General features: G+C 40.8%; 1 protein-coding gene across 1 annotated transcript in view; it reads right to left on the bottom strand.

The window, feature by feature from the left end:
* Positions 1-17664, bottom strand: part of ERC2 (ELKS/RAB6-interacting/CAST family member 2) — a 2322684-nt gene that overhangs the window by 1448942 nt on the left and 856078 nt on the right. The window contains exon 7 of the mRNA XM_078661584.1: positions 15796-15963. Within this exon, the coding sequence (XP_078517710.1) occupies positions 15796-15963 (168 nt within the window). The remainder of the gene's footprint in view (positions 1-15795; positions 15964-17664) is intronic.

Below are 17664 nucleotides of genomic sequence, written 5' to 3'. Positions count from 1 at the left end.
ATTAGAACTCAAGTCATCCCCTTGTGTCTTCATGAAAGTGTTGGCTCCATTAATTGCCATCCTACACCAACAGGAAGTCAGCATTGTGCCACAACTAGATGATTTTCTAATCCTGTTATCTCTCCAAACGACAGAGGAACACACGATGAGAAGGTTGGGGGTGATGAGAACGCACAGGTTTCTTATAAATGTTTGCAAGTCTCACCTAGGCCCAGCCCAGGATCATTTCAGACAACAACTCCTACCAGGTACTATCTCAACAAGCAAGGGGGAACGAAAGCTCCTGCCTTGTCTTGAATTTCAAACAAGATATTATTGTGAGCTCAAAACAATGTTTTGTCTCTGGCAGCCTATTTATCAAAAGGGGGGGACTCTAGGAGATATTCAAGAGGTCCGTTGACCCCTGCTCCCAAAGTTAAACTTATATCAAAAGAGAGTCACCATTACTAACTAGAGAGAGAACTAGAAGGGAAGTAAGAGGTATTCTCGTTGTGTGTTACTCTAATTGTGGGGGCAGTGTGTCCTCATCGTGATGCCCTCACACACCCCGAAGGATGTCATACTTCATCATTGGTCTTTTGCTCCTCGTCGGGCCGGTGCTCTAATGCCTTATGGGTCCCCCAAAGGGTCTCTTTTTCGGAGATCTATTGATGAAGGGTAAGATCCCATGAGATCAGTGAGGGTCACTTGAGAGGGTTCTCTCGGTGCATCTGGGTTGTGTCAACTGTGTGCCTCTCACTGAAGTTCTACTACATTAATTTATCCGGGGGCACTAAAATTTTCAGGCCACTGTAGATACAACTTTCTTACTTGGTCCTGACGAAGCGCCCTGGATCTCCCCCTAAAACCATTAAAGAGCAAAACATGTTGACCAGCACATATGCCCACTAGGGACATATAGTTACCCAGCTACCAAGGAAGAGAATACCCCTTAAAACAGCACCATACACGTTGTTTTAATAATGACAGAGGGATCCCCTTAATAAAATTAATCACACTCCCTCCATCCAACCATTTTTTAATACACCTTCTAGGACGTCACTGCCACTTACACCCGCACAGCCTCATCAAAAGCTCTCTGAAAAAGAGACCCTTCGGGAGACCCATAGGGCATTGCAGCACCGGCCCTATGAGTAGTAAAAGCCCAATGATGAAGCTTGACATCCTTCGGGGTGTGTGAGGGCATCAAGATGAGGACACACTGCCCCCCACAATTAGAGAAGCACACTACAAGAATACCTCTCACTTACCTACTATTTCTCCTTCTACCTATGAACGGTGACTCCCTTTTGATATAAGTTGTCTCTAACAGCATCATGAATCAAAGATGTTTTAGGGTTTGTGGCAGACAAGTTGAGTTGTGGGATCACACTGTTGAAACACTTTTGTCTCTGTCAGCAAGAGTTTCAACAACTATGCCCAAAGCTGGATTCTCCACAGGCTAACCACTTTGCCACTTGAGAGAAAACAAATGTTATGATATTTTGTTCAAGTGTAATTGAGGATGGAGCTTGGAACCTGGATGACCTGTCATGTGATTGACCGAAAGATCCCCCTCCCACATTCCCTCTACTTCGGAATTTTTGGTGAGGTCGACAAGGGAAAAAGCCACAATTCTTGTGGCTCCAGCCTAGTCATATTGCCCCTGATTCCCTAGAGCAGTGACTCTGAGAATTGACAGGGAATGTTTTCTTCCAATACTTCCTTCCCCTCTCTCGTATCCTGGACTTCAGACTCACCATCTCAGAAAGCTGAAGCTCATGGGTTGAAGGTTGAAAGGACAGGTTTACAGACCGGGGGATGTCAGAATGGTTAGTGATCTCCATTCAGGCCTCTAGGAGGACCTCTACTTTGGCTTCATATAGAAGGTATTGGCCTATCTTCAAAAAAGGCAACAGGTATGCAGCTAATCCCTCAATGCACAGAATGGTTTTTCTCCATGTTTTGGAGCATCTTATCTCAGAGCAGCAACTAAAGTGTTTAGGAGTGCCTAGGGGAGCTGAAAAAAGATGTAAAACGTGTGATGTGGTTGTGTAAGTGATTTCATAGTATACACACTCCTATAAAGTCAATATTTCCATCCTGGAATGTATTATTGGCTCTCCAGATATTAAAGTACCCTCCTTTTGAATATCTTCAATCCATTGATTTGAGATTTCTGGTCTTCAAAACCTTGCTTCTCATAGCTATACCATCCATTAAAAGAGGGTTGTTGTCTTTTAGATTCCTTCTTATGCAAGTCTTTGAGGAAGAGTTGTCTTTAGGACCTTCTCTTGTTCCCCAGATTAGATTTCTTTTCCATCTAGAACATGAAATTATTATTCTAATTTTTCATCTAGACCCTCAAACCCCAGAAGAACAACTACATAACGTTGATGTTAGGCAGGCAATATTAAATTATTTGGAGAGAGTTGCAGAGGTCAGAGCCAGTACCATGAATAGTAGGGTTGTGAATTTTGCTACTATTAGGACAAGCTTAAAACCTTATACTCAAACACTTCGGGGCGGGTGAGGTCTGTCATAACTTTTGCATATAAGGAAGCAGGGATCTTGCCGCCTTCAGGAATTCAAGGTAGATCTACAAATAGCATACCAGCCTCTTTAGCTGAAGTCCAGGGTGAGATTTTGACAGAAATATGCGGAGATGCAATTTGGGCATCCCCATCTACTTTTGTAAGGCACCATAGGGTGCTTTAGGAGATAGAGATTTAAAACTTCTTTTGGCTCTAAAGTTCATTTGAGACGATGCCGTTGATTGACTCCTGCAACTGCGCCGAAGGGCAATGCATCAGTTCCACTCGGCACAAAGGCATAACTGCATTGATTTTGAAGCAGAAACAGCTGCTAAACCCACTTCTGAGGCCCAGGCTGGATTGATACCACAGGCAAGGGAGGCCTCACCGATGGCAGGGACATTTTTAATGGCCTTGAGATTTCAAGAACAGGGAGCAAGCCAACAAGCCCTTGGAAGTTACTTTGGAGCTCTCCTTCAGCAGAGTCAGAGCAGCAGGCAGCAGGGTAACAAACAGAAAAGCAAGCCTTCCAGATCAGCAGTTCAGTTGAGTTCTCTTGCACCCAGTACCCAAAGGTGATTTTCATGTGGGGATGACTTCAAAGCAACAATTGGAAGTGCGCAAGTGTCCCTTTCAACCCTTTACTGTCTGCCAGGCTGTCCGTGGGGGGTAATAAGTCATTTGTGTAGGAACAGAACACTGCTAATTTAAGTGAAGTGTTAGCCCCTCCCTTCCATCCTGCCCAGGCAAGACCATCATAATGCAGCTGTATGTAGATGGGTATTCAGGTACACCTATCCTTCCTGTGTTGTGGCTGTCTAGAGGGAATGCACAAAGTGTAGTTGGCATCCAGCCGAGACATGTATTAGAGACAGGCTGCAAAGCAAAAAGAGTTTTAAGCACAGAGGAATTTCCACTTTCTAAAATTATTCATCTAACAAAGGACAACAAAATAAGCCCTTGTGGGCTTGGGTAATTAAATTTCAGGTAATGGTGCCTACAAGGGTTATATTTTGTGATCTACTTTGTTTAATTGTGTCTTTTTCATCGGATGTCTGACCATGACATCAAGAAATCAATTAAATCAATCCTCATATACGTTATTCAAGACACAAAATCAATTTGCCTCACCAGGTGTGTTTCTTATTTATTATAGTTCAAGAACAATGCTTCTTTCACTCGGGGTACAAAAACAGAAAATACTCAAATACATTGATAAAAGAGCTATAAGTCCTTCTAAGTTAGATTCCACTGATCATCAATGTAAAATAAACCATTCAATATAATGGGTAAGATGATCATGCCCATTTATCAATTAGTCAAAGGTTCATTAAAATGTATTCTCTAACACAGTTGCAAAATTTCAAAAGTCAAGGAACAATACAAGTCAGCATTCATTAACTTCGGTGATGTTTCAATAAAGTAGTAGACATGCTGCAGCCATCAGCAGTCCTCTGTCGCATCCCACATAAGGATGGACGCAGTGTTCATATGAATTGCTTTGTCCTGACAATGGTCTCATAGATATACCACAAGAGAGACCGAAAAGCCGACATCTAAACACAATTTTCATTTTAGTTTTTGTTAAGAATCAAATTGGGAGATCCAAATCCTATGTATAGGACAGGATCCATATTTGTTCATTATATGGAATTGGTTATTTTACACTGATGACCAGTGGAATCTAACTCAGAAGGACATGGAGCTCTTTTATTAATGTATTAGAGTATTTCTGTTTTTGAACCCTGAATGAAATATCCATTGTTCTTGAAATATAATGAATAAGAAACATGTGGTACAGCAAATTGGTTTTATATCTTGAATAACGTATATGAGCATGGTTTTAATTGATTTCTTGATGTCATGGTCAGACATTCGATACAAAAGATAGAATTCAACAAAGTCAATCACAAAATATACTCCTAGTAGGCAACACTTTCTAAAAGTGGCATTTCTAAAATAGTAATGATAAATCCAACTTTATCAAGAAGGAGGATTTGTCATTACCATTCTAAACACATGAAATTTGATAAATGCACTCTTCTCTTAACAGGAATTACAAATTAAAAGTGCATTAAGGAATTCCCAATGCTAACCTTTGAGAGGAGACGGCCTCACAGTAGTGAAAACGAAATAGGGTAGTTGTCACTACTAGGACATGCAAAACATACCTGTACATGTCCTGCCTTTTACTTATATTGCTACCCAGTGGCTACCTTATATATGACTTATATGTAATAAAAGGGAAGTAAGGCTTGGCACAAAGTTTTAAATGTCAAGTAGAAGTGGCAGTAAACTGCACACACAGGCTTTACAATGGCAGGCCTGAGACAGGCTTGAAAGGCTACTTCTGTGGGTAACACGATCAGTAAGGCAGGCCCACTAGTACCATTTAATTTAAAGGCCCTGGGCATGTGGTATCTTGCTTTACAAGTAAATGAAATATGCCAAACAGGTGTAAACCAATTATACCAGGGTATGGTGGCTTAGTGGACCAATGCGCCCACTGTAGGGGCCTGTGTTTGGGCTCATGGTCACAGGTTCAAATACAGGTGGCTCTACTCAGACTTTCATCCTTCTGAGGTGAATAAAATAAAATGAGTACCAGTGAGCTGGGTAACAATAACATCTGTTATTCAGTGCCAAGATGCCCTGCTGGGTGAAAGCGCACTTTACAAATACAGTTATGTTATGTTATACTATGTTTAGAGAAGAGAGCACATGCACTTTAGCACTGATCAGCAGTGGTAAAGTGCCCAGAGTCGTAAAGCCAGCAAATATAAGGTCAGGGAAAGATGAGGAGGAAGGCAAAACGTTTGGGGTGACCATTCAGAGAGGGCCATTTTCCAACACATATAAAATATGAAAAGAATAATAATTTCTACTTGCAGCCCTACATTCAATCATGCATGCCTAGGTGGAATTCTGTATTATTTGTGGGTCTCAATATTATATGTTAAAGCTCATTGTTGCTTTCATCTTCAACTTAGAAAGAGACAGACTTTTCAGAAATTGTGATGAGCTCTACTGAAGCCGAGACCTGGTAACTTTAGAAAATTATCACAGTATATCAGTATGCAGACATTTTCTAACAGATGAATTTTAGTGTATTTCACTACTGGGGTTTATCAATGTGACTGGAGTTATAAGGAATGGTCTATTTTGGCGAGGGCCTCGTTTTTTTATAAAGGTGTTTCTAATCCATACAAGTTTGGATAAAGCAAAATATTTTGAGGTATTTCCAAAATACCATATGAATTAATATGTCAGTATTTTTCTTTAAGTCATGTGTCAGACAGCTACAAAAATGTCAAGATGTGTGCTCTATCACTGAAACAGACTATTAAGAGACTGGTCTCATGAATAAGACGTTTGTTTCTCTGGATCTTTACTATATATATATATATGAAGATATGATTAATGGTTCTTGACCTTTCAATAGTATATGTTGTCTACACAATCCATAAAACTGGTGCCCTGCTTCCCTTAAGTGCTGAACTAGTTTTGTTGCTCTATGCTTTCAAACTATGCTACATAACCTAAACTATACTACATAGTGCTGCTGTTTTGGAATTGTGAATTTGCAAACACCCCCCCACACACACAGTTTCCACATTTTTCAGAGTCTGATACTTTCGGTGGTCTTCTTGATTTTAGCATACTTCCAAGATGGTGCAGCTGAAATGTACTCCACTAGTGGCCTCTCTGCTTTGTCACATGATACGAGTAGGAGGGTTTTTCTGCACTGCAGATGCTGGCCCCTCACAAGTGGGTATTGAGCTCAGTATTTGTCTATGCACTATCCTAATAAGACTAGTACTAGATTGTGCACATCCCCTTTTAAGCCTCTATAACTATGTCTCCGTGTATTTTTATGGTTTAGCACTTCACCTCAAACTACTCTATTGATTGGTCCTAATGGGATTTATTGGTGGGTTGATGGTTGCTCTGTTCCGTGCGTGTAAACTATGTTACTTCACGAAACTATGCTACATAGGACTCTTGCTTTGGAATTCTGACTTTACAAATATCATGAGTCTCTACAAATGTGCGGGTTCAATATTATGCCTTAATAAGTTACCTTGTTTATTTTGGTGCTTCAACATTGTTGTATAGATCCAGCTAGTGAACCATTGGTAGGCCTTCACCTGGTGGTGATATGGTAAATATAAGAATGTGGTGTTCCTTCCCCCACTGATCGTCTTTTCGGGAAACATCCTTTACAACCCAACCATTACATCGCACTACACTTACAACGCAGTCATTACATTGCAATATCCTTTACAACGCATTTCACTACAACGCAGGTATTACAATGCATGACACTACATCACATGACACTACATCACATGTCACTACAACGCAGGCATTACAACGCATACCATTACAACGCATACCATTACAACGCAACCATACACTATCCAAAACCTACCCAACTGTTGAACCCCCTGGAGTTAGAATAGTAATTTTTACCCCTACACTATCCAACACTTACCCTACTGTTGCACCCCCTGGAATTAGAATAGTGATTTTTACCCCTATACTATCCAACACTTACCTGATATGTAATGTAATGTTATGCGTTGTAATGGTATGCGTTGTAAAGGTATAATGTGATGTATTGGAATGCGTTGTAAAGGTAGTTTCTAACAATGCGATGTAGTGTAATGGGATGTTATAGATTGCGTTGTAAAGGATGTTACGATGTAAAAACTACGTTGTAAAGGCATGCATTGTAAATGTAAGTGTTGTAACGTCATACATTCGGTCTTGTCACCATAGCATGTGTCTAGAATGACCACCCTCCTTGTCTTTTTGTTTCCCCTGCCCTTCTTTTTAGGTGTGGCGTATAGTTAGGTGACAGTTTGGTCCTCTAGCCCTGATGAATTTACCGAACTTTTTTTACTGACGATGAAACATGTCATCTGTTTATTACTCTGTGGTCTGGGACTGTAACATGGTTTTAACCATGTGCCGAGGGCTTTTATATTAAAAATCACTGATGGTCCATCAGACTCATTTCCATTTTCGATAAAGATAGAGGCGTAAACTCTTTGACTCATTGGATCTCACACATATAGCAGCAGGATATTAGTGTGGAAGCCATCTTGACTAAATCACCCTACACTCACGCACCATAAGTAGATGTAGAATGGTAGAAGTGAATGTCATAATGGGGGCAAAAATGACTCATTTGTTTTTCCCTTTACGGTGTCCTTGTTTGCTTTATTTTGTCTTGTTTCTGTTTTGCTCCTCATTTTCTTTTTGTCTTCAACTATGTGTCTGTCCTATTTATCTCTCTCTGCTTCACCAAATGTGTTATTTTGGCCCAGCGCAAATAACTATCAGGGAGAGTATGAACAGAGCTTTTTGACTTTTTTGTTTTATTTTTTTCACCATGCTTTTTTACTCTGATTATTTTTATTGCAGCTGCTTTTTTACCATGCCTCTTTCATTCACTTCTTTTTTTGTCTTAAACTCCCTCATGTCTTGATTCAATTAAGGACTCTCTTTGGCCAAGCTTGCTGAGGCGTTCCCTTTGGGTTACTGGTGCCTTGTAAGGTTGTAAGTCATTCAGCAAGTATCTTTCTCTGATCAAACTTCATTAAATAAATCATCCTACACGGCCACATCGAAGACCTCCACATTGTAAAGCCCTGCGCCAGAAGGAGGCGTTCCATTGCAGGGGAGGGCCTTCCGGCGCAGGAACGCCTCACAAAAGTGGCTGAATGAAATCTACAAGATTTCACTCAGTCACTTTTGGGCCCATGCTGCGTCAAAACCCTGCATCTGCTTGAAGCAGGCGTTAGGATTGACGCAGCATTGTGGAGATAGGACCCCCCAGAGCATTGCGGGAGCTGCGTCTCGCTTGCGACACAACTCCAGCAATGCTCCGCTTTTACGGCACAGATGCGTGACGCATCTGTGCCGTTTTTGCCCCATGGTGCGCCGCATTGTAAATGCGGCGCATCCAGGGTGGCGGAGCTGCGGCACACAATAACTGGCGCATCCCTGCTGATAGGCAGGGATGCGCCAGTTATTGTAAATCTGTCCCATCGTTTTTATTTACAGCCCATCTGTAATACGAAAGCAACCGAGGAGAATGCTCCCTGGGCATTCACGTAATATAACTCCAGGCGCAACTGTTAGCTTCCATGTGAATGCATTTTATGTTCCTGATGATAATTCATATGGATGGCAAGAGGCTCAAGCAAGGTACATCCTTCAGAAAATGCAAAATCGTGTTGTCAAAATAAAATGATTTATGAATCTGCACAACAAATCATCGGCGCTTACATTTTTGTAAAGTATATTTTTTCTTCATATTTCTGGCAGAAGAAAATGTCTGAAGCTGTGCAAGTCCTCAGACGACATTAAGATGCTGCAGACGCTAATGCTTTTTACTGGACCTGTATTATCATACCGAGATGCAAGTGTGCATCATCTTCTCCTGTGCTCGGACCCACAGCTTCCCTGGAAGCCTCCAGTCCTTGCTCTGAGATGGGGCTTTGGATAATAAGGGGAACTAATGAGTCGCTGGGAAATAATGCAAGGAGACAACCTTGGGCAAACTTTCCATTCCGTACAGAATGAAATATGCCGTGCAATTTCCGTCCTCCTGCTCACATTTTGTTCCTTTGTTGTGTACCAGGGAATTTATGCATTTGTAATTAAAGTGACGCGTTGTGTATTCTTTCCTGCGGACTGATTGGAAGAGAGCCACCTTGCAAGCCCACGAATAACTTAAATCACTCTGATTTACAAAAGACAACCTTGATAGCGTGCACCTGCTCCAGACAGAAAAGAAAACCATACATCTGAGCATGCAATGAAATTGGAATGTCATTTTCAGTATTGGCAGTAAATCTTTGTGATAAAAAAGTAACAAATAATGGCGAGAAAAAAAAGGCTTGAGAAAAGAAATCCAAGAGTGCAGGAGTGTGTGGGGGGAGGAATGCTTGTGCATATGATAATGAATTCGAACACCCAAATAGAAATAATGTACATCTAGGAGGAGAATGTGCCTCATTAAAATGGAAAAAGAAAGGCAGTGTGCCTAAAAATGCATTGATTTATAGTCTTTACACACATTAATGATCTTTAAGCATTCAAGGACTTTTTTAGTAATAAGGATCGTAGTACAATTGGCAAAGAAATAAAAGACTCGGAGCAGTCGCCACAATACCGACTGCAGACTTTTAGGACACAATGATTTTACCCTCTGTAACGAGCAATCTGATCAGTCCAGGATGTGTTTGGGCCAAGTCAGATGCTTAGGTAATTATGCTGTGGCATCCTTCCCCTCTTTATCTTCATAAATTCAAGATAAATAATAAATCCTTTGTTGGTTTACATTGCATGCACATATTTTCTCATGTTCAGATTGGTCTTTTATTTGCAATTTTGCTTTAAAGAAAGTAATTTGAGTGCAATCTATTCTGGTCTGAGAGACTAACATTAGCAGCACATACAAGCATTAGGCATGCTGATAGGTGTGGCTTATATTGAAAGTCCCTCTTCAATTGCTGGTGAGTTCAGCTACTCAATACCTCGTCATATGTGTCACTCATCCGTGCACTCATTTATCCATTCATCCATCTATTAACTCTTTCCTGCATTCATCTCCTGCATTCATCCTCTCTATGACATAGCTGACCCTTTACCCCTTACTTTATGTTGTCATGCGAGGAAACGGGAAACAAGCAGAACACAGCGGTGTTAACCATGCGTGTTCCGACTACACAAGCTCAACTACGCTTACCATAACCCGCATATGCCTTAACCACGCACATGCGTGGTTAAGGCAGTGCGGAGTCTAGCTGCTGGCTGCTGTTGCTTTGGTGAAGGTGGAAGCAGGAAGATGCCAGGAAGAGACACAGTGAGGTAAGTGGGGCTGGGGAGCCAGTTTTCAAAGGCTGGGGTCTTGGGGGGTTCGGGGTAGTTTTAGGGACAGTAGGGGTGGGTCAGGCAGTTTATGTGAAGGGGCAGAGTTTTAGGCCGTAGGGGCAATGGAATGGATAGCCAGGGTAATTTTAAGGGCTGGGGGTTGGGGTAGGTTTCAGGGCAGTGGAAGGGGTTGGAGTTGTTTTAGGGACAGCGCAGGGGTGTGGGGAGTCGGGGTAGTCTATGTAAAGGGGTAAGGTATTAGGCCTCAGAGCAGGGAGAAGGGAATGGGTAGTCAGGATAGTTTTTTAGGCCTGAGGGGGTCAGGGTAGGTATCAGGGCAGCGGAAGGGGTTGGTGTAGTTTAAGGAACATCGCTGGGGTAGGGGGATCATTGTAGTGTAAGTAAAGGAGCAGGGTTTTAGACCTTAGGGCAGTAGGGAAAAAGGTAGATGGGGCAGTTTTAGGGACAGCGTGGGTGGGGGGGTCGTTGTAGTGTTTGTAAAGGGATAGAGTTTTAGGGACAGCATGGGGGAGGGGGCAGTCGAGGGAGTGGGGGGCATCGGGTAGTGGCGACCTTAGCCACACATACCCCTTTACCATTCATTGCATGGTAAAGCCATGCATTGTAAAGGAATGCGTGGTTACGACGCATTTGTGGTTTGTGCTTTATGGTAGAGGCATGCATTGTTTAACCATGCATGCCTCTATCATACAACTGTGGAAACAGAATGTTAATGACACGGATATAGCCCAATGGTTGGAAGAGGGCTGACCCAAAGTCCCTCTGTATATTTATTATTGCACTGCTGTTAGCATCCCACCTGGTGATGGTCCACATGTTCGTCTCGAGTGTGCGAGACGTGTGGCTTCCCTTGCTCTCACGGCACTCTGCATGTGATGACAGACCATCGCATGCTCTAATAAAACTCACCTAGCGGTGTCTGGTCCACAAGGAGGATATCACCAATTACTCCAAATGAGACCTAAAACAGTAGGTGTTCAGGGTATGTCGCGATAAAAGGGTTCGAATACACTGCCATAAGGTGTCAGTGGATTGTTACTCCGAACTGAATGACCAGTCTGGCTGTGATTTGTACTTTGCGACAATTAATAATGTTCAGCATAGGTACCTCCTAAACCCGCTTTGGCCTTCTAATCTTTCACTGTATGACCACATTTCCAAGAAGGGCTAAATGCTACACATAAAGTTACAAACATGTAGAAAATTACAGTTACCAAAACAATATGCAATCCTTCCTAAAAGGTCAAAGAAGGATTCTCAAATGTAAATCATCTACCCCCCACTGAACTTATCAAGGGGGTTAGCAAACACCATGACCCCTGCCTACTACAGAAATCTAACAAATTAGATGTAACAAAATTTCGGTGTAAGTGCTCTTAAACCCAGTAATAAAAATCAGCCCGTAAATATCTATTGTTTTTATTATATTATTATATGTTTTCACTATAACTAAATTAGCCCTACTCTCTTTGTCATTTTCATAGTTTTTTTGTAATTAACAGAGCAGACATAAAGCATCTGACATAACTTTTTCTAATTAACCAATATGGAGTTGGCAATCTTCAATGGCTTCTCACCATAACCCATTCTGACAATCTGAATTGAGCATAAGCATTGCCACGAGGCAATCTGTGAGATTCTTTGTAACAAAATAACCATTTTCAGGTTTTAACACAGAGTAATGACAATAAACCCTTAAAATCCTATTGGCTTTAATAAGTGTTTTTTACTATAAATAACTTTTGATCATAGAGTGATCAGACATATGCCATCTGCCCTAATGTTTTTGAATGAACCAATAAGGGCGATAGCTATTATCATTGTCTTGCCACCATAATCAATTTAGCCCAATTGTATTGAACATACGCCTTCTCAAAAGGCAACAATTGGCATACTGTCTTAAAATTGCAAATGTATACAATTGCAGTTGTCAAAACAATACAGATGGCGTCCTCAGTTGGCCAAACAGGGATTTTCACAGTGCAAATCCTGTATCCCAAAGGTCTGTCAGAGAGTAACCAACACCGAAATCTTTACCTATTATAGTAAAATGTGGGATTTCATGTAACAAAATACTTGTAAAAAGGTTCCACCAGAGTGTAATAATAGTCCACCCGTACAAGCTTATTGGACTTTACATGTGTGTTTCCCTATAAATAAGTAAAATCTATTGCCTTTGTGTAACTTTTTATTACGAACAGATCAGACCCATGGATTCTGACTTATTCTTTCCTAGTGAACCAATCAGGCCTACAGCTTTTATTATTGGCTAATCGCCATAATGTACCCAGGCCTACTCTATTGAACATAGGCTTCACTTTGCCTACAATCATAAAATTACACTTTTGTACACAATTAGTGCTTGCAAAATAATATATGCCCCTCCGGAGTGGGCCTAACATGGATTCACAATATGTAACTCTTGTACCTCAGGGGCATGTGAGAGAGGGTAACCAACACCAACATTCTTGCCTAATAAGGTAATTTGTGTGATTCCACGCAATACAATCCCTGTATCCAGGTTTTTGCACAGTATAATAACAATTCACTCTTACAGATCTATTTACTTTAACATAAGCTTTTCACAATAAATACATTATTCTTATTGCCTTTGTTGTAACATTTCATAATAAACAGATGAGACCCATGGCATCTGAATTAGCATTTCTCAATTAATCAAGCAGGCCTACAGCCATTGCCACTGGCGTGTCGCCATAAACAACTCAGGCCTACCATATTGAACATAAGCGTTCCCATAAGATAACAATTTGCATACAGTCATAAAGTCATATATATGTACAAAGATAGAGTTTGCAAAACAATGTGCAACCCCTTCTCAGTGGGCCTAAGATGGTCACATTGCATATCTTGTAACCTATGGGGTTTCAGAGTGGGTTACTAACATCAAAATGCTTGGTAGTCTGTGAAATTCCATGTAACAAAGCACCCATATAATTCTTCCCTAACCTATCCCTGTTATGTTGAGATCATATCTTCCCCCATCAACCATCATTTGTGTTGCTCCTTAGTTATCAACTGTATTTGCGCATGGGTTTGCTTTTTCCAGTTCAGTCTCAAATCATACATTTTGCAATTTGTAATTTGTTAATACAGTGAACCTTCTATTAGTGAATAAAAAATGCCAGCTGCATTTAGCAACCAATGCAACTGCTTAATCGAAGCATAACAAGACAAAGAGGCTATTAATTACAGTACTTTGAACCTCGTATATGGGTCATTGCGCACCCACTTCATATAAATGAGTCAGAGAATGTACACAACCAATTCCTAGGTGTTGTGTCCTGCCCCTGGCATAAGATGGTCGAATGTCCCAGGCATTTTGGGCTCATCACAAATACTCCTCTTGGACTCATCGTGAATTCTCCCAACAGACTGTTGAGGTCGTCCTCCCTTAGGAAGGCAATTACACCAAGATTTTGGAAAGCCAGGTGAGAGGGAGGATCTTTTTGGTAGCTGCAGCCAAGCTGTGGAATACGTTACCATCCTGCATTGCTAGTATCAATTCCCAATTTGTTTTACATAAGAACCTTAAAACCTGGATTTTCTCCATTCTATGATGGGTGGGATGGCTTTTTTGTTCTCTCACATTAAGCGTCTTCCCTTATTGCTAGCCTGTTGACACCTTTGGGTATAATGCACTCTACAAATACTAAATACATATATTGAACTGATGGGAGAGAAAGGTTCATCTTGGAGCAATGAGTCTGGCCCTAAGCTTAGGGAAACATTTGTAAAAGAAAAATGAACACACATATTCTACCTTTCCTTCCATACCTCAAATTCTGTCACAATGAGATAAATACTCATGTTCAACCCCAAAAAACTCAAATTAAAACTGTCTGTTCTGTACTAAATTTACTAAGGTTCTGGGCCTGTTGTTAAATTTCAAGTTCACTAACCAGCATCAGGCCTTCTCCCAAAATGTTTTTCTGAGCCTGGCCATAGGTTTGATACCCTTAACACTGATGTACCTATTCTTATGTGTTCTAATATGACCACATCTGTCCATGCAGATTAACCCCCTCCTAAATTATGCTGTTTGTTTGATCCTTCTCTAACATGGGTTCCCGTACTGGCACATTATCAGGCACCTGCTAAAGCCCTTCCACCGGTTCCCACATGTTATGAACCACCCACTCTTGATCCCACACAGGTGTCAACTTCAATCTTGAAACAGGTGCTGATCCACTGTTCCCCTCTCCCCATCTCACACACAAACCTAGACTCATGGGGTCTCTCAGGAGCTTCCTTTTAAAAGATCAACTTTCTGGAGGCCTGGCAGTTGTGGACAACCAGGAGAGTACACGCTATATAACATCGTCTCTGATGATTCCATGAACGAAGGAAGTGGACTGGAGGCCAAAATGTAAAGCATCCTTTCTCATTTATGCTTGCCAGCAGCCTGCTTTAATTCACAATGGCAGGCATCTCCAGGAAGTCCAAAACTGAAGCCATCACACCTGTTTGTCACATAAGTGATAAAAAGTTGTGGAAAACGTTTCTTTGCAAATATTGTATGCTCAGGCTCTTGCTAGTTTGAGTAGAACAAAAGGAATTTTAATATTTTTCTTAACTAGTTTAAACTATTAGTTCTTGATTGACAAGGGTCCCAGACCTACAGAACCTATTCCAACTACTCTCCTGCTACTACTTCTACTGCTACCACAATGCCTACAATTACATGGATCCATTTAAATATATCTACGGCAGGGATGGTGGAACCTGCATTCATTGTCCTTCTCTTATAAGCTTTCAACACTGTCCTCCCGCAGACTTATTCATGCAGCTCTCTTGGGTTGAAACTCTTTGTGGACTCTCAACGGTTCAAATTCTGCTTTCTTGTCTGTTCTCTCGAGTGCTGCCATCAGGAATCCATCACCCTTTGTTTTTGCTCTCTATTGAGAGAGTACTAGAGTCCTTGAATTGATAGGCAATAGCTTTCTCTACCTAGCTTCTGCTACTCCTTTTTGTCGGCAGTCTTTGAGAAATGTGACACTGATTAGTCTCCAGGAACCGGTCCATGCATCTATTATTATATTAAAAGAACATGAACTTGAAGAAGAGTTATAAAACCACAAAACTCGGTTATACTCAAAAATGTATTTCACAAAAGAGTATTTCTTCCATAAGCAACCCCTCCCCCCATGCAGTGTTTCCAGAAATGAATACAAAAATTGGAACTCATTTTCATTCTTCACCAGAACCTGTTTTCATGGTAACTTCATTTGCCTTCTCATTGTTCATTTTAAAATGCAACCAACAAGCTAAGGAACTAATTACCACAAGATGCTGCTCTTTGATGGTACATGAAAGGAGACATGCTTAATCACTTACTCCTCAGTTCATGTCTTACCTTTTTCTGGAGAATAATTATTTTCCTCTCCTTTACTTCCAACATGTCTTTCATATCCCGAATTTCTCCGGCCAAGGTACCCTTTTCTTCTGTGAGGTCCTGAAGCTGTTTTGTTTTCTTACTAAGAAATGATTCCTTTTCTTCTAGTCGCAACCTCAATGCATCAACCTAAAACATTTTAAAATATATTACTGTACCACTTTATCACAATAAATTATTTTACATCCAACAATGTGTTAATTGTTCAGATAGAAGTTCCAAATATAAAACGTATTTCTAAGGAATCAAAAAGAATTTAAAAAAATATATATATATTAAGTTAAATACATTTTTTATCAGTATAGCTTGTTTACTCGTTTGCTCAATAAAGCGTTATTCTGCTTAAAAAAAAAAACTCATACAAGCATATAATAAAATATAAACAGATACATTTTCCATAAAACCTCACAATTAATTGGATAAAATATCAACAGTGCTTGTTCACTCACTGCGGCTCAGCATAAATTCTCTCAATGGTACAGATTACAGAGGTAAGGGGCTAGATGTAGGTAAATCTAAATGAACGATTCATAAATACCGAATTTTACCGATTCGGTATTTATGAATCGGTAACTCAGATGTAGATAAAAAATTGGTAATTTTTACCGATTCGGTAAGATTCGGTATTTACAGATTCGGTAAATACCGAATCAGTATTTGCTATTGAATCCTATGGGTCTTGAAGCCCATAGGATTTAATAGCAAATACCGATTCGGTATTTACCGAATCGGTAAAAACACCGAATTGGAAAGGGGGACAGGGTGTCACTTTGACACCCTGTTGCACCCCTGTAACTGGCTTGTGCACCATGTGGCACAGGTGTACATGCACAGATGTGCATGTAAGCAAGAATTCGTAATTTACCATGTAATTGTATTGCATGGTAAATAACGAATCCTAAAGGCCATGTTACAATGTAAAAAGTGCTACCTACATAGGAAAATACAGATTCGGTAATTTTACTGAATCGGTAAAATTTACCGATTCTGTAATTTCACAGAATCGGTAATTTTACCGAGTTGGTAAAATTACCGATTCGGTAAAATTACCGAATCTGTATGTTTTTCAAAGCCCTACATACCAATGTCCAAATACCGGTCGGAAACGGCCGAAAATCGGTATTTTCGGCCGTTCCGACCGGTATTTGGACACCTACATCTGGCCCAAAATGTATACTTGGCCCACTAATAAATGTAGAGTAACGAGTTTGGGCATTATAGCTCATGACTTATTGTTAAAATATAAACTTAAATACTTACATAGGGTGATAATGAGTGAATTCCAGTGATATAGTAAATTATTCTTTTCCATTTTATTTCCTAATGAATATGCAAGAAAATGTCATCAATAGGTAGTGTTAAGTGCCACTGAATGCGAAGCCCCAAAAAAATAGCGGTAGGGTGAGAAGAAGTTAAGTACCAAAAAGTAGGGGGTTGACCGACCTGAAGAGTGTACTTGGCCCACAGGCAGTGGCCACCACAACACTTTCAGGAAGGATGGCAATGGGTGGCCTGCTCAGAAGTTCTTCTGAGGGTGAAGCTCTGCTCCAGTCTTGTTTACGGGATTTTACAATTGTATATTATACAGAAACTCTGTTTGACATTGGGTTGTTGTCCTGCTACCAGAATGTGTACATGTAATTTGAAGCGAGACTTCATTTCAAGGCAGAATACTACTTGGACCCAGCCCTATGGGGACTCTGCTCTGTTGCACATCCAGAACATGGAGCCGAGTCCTTCTCACTTCTCCTAGTGAGGAACCCCTCTGAATGGACTGCTGGAGGTCTGCTAGCCTGCCGTGATGCAGACGTTGTCTGCACGGAAGCCCTC

This window comes from Lissotriton helveticus, chromosome 9 (assembly GCF_964261635.1).
Source record: "Lissotriton helveticus chromosome 9, aLisHel1.1, whole genome shotgun sequence".
NCBI lineage: Eukaryota > Metazoa > Chordata > Amphibia > Caudata > Salamandridae > Lissotriton > Lissotriton helveticus.
This window is presented reverse-complemented; position numbering and strand designations above follow the sequence as displayed.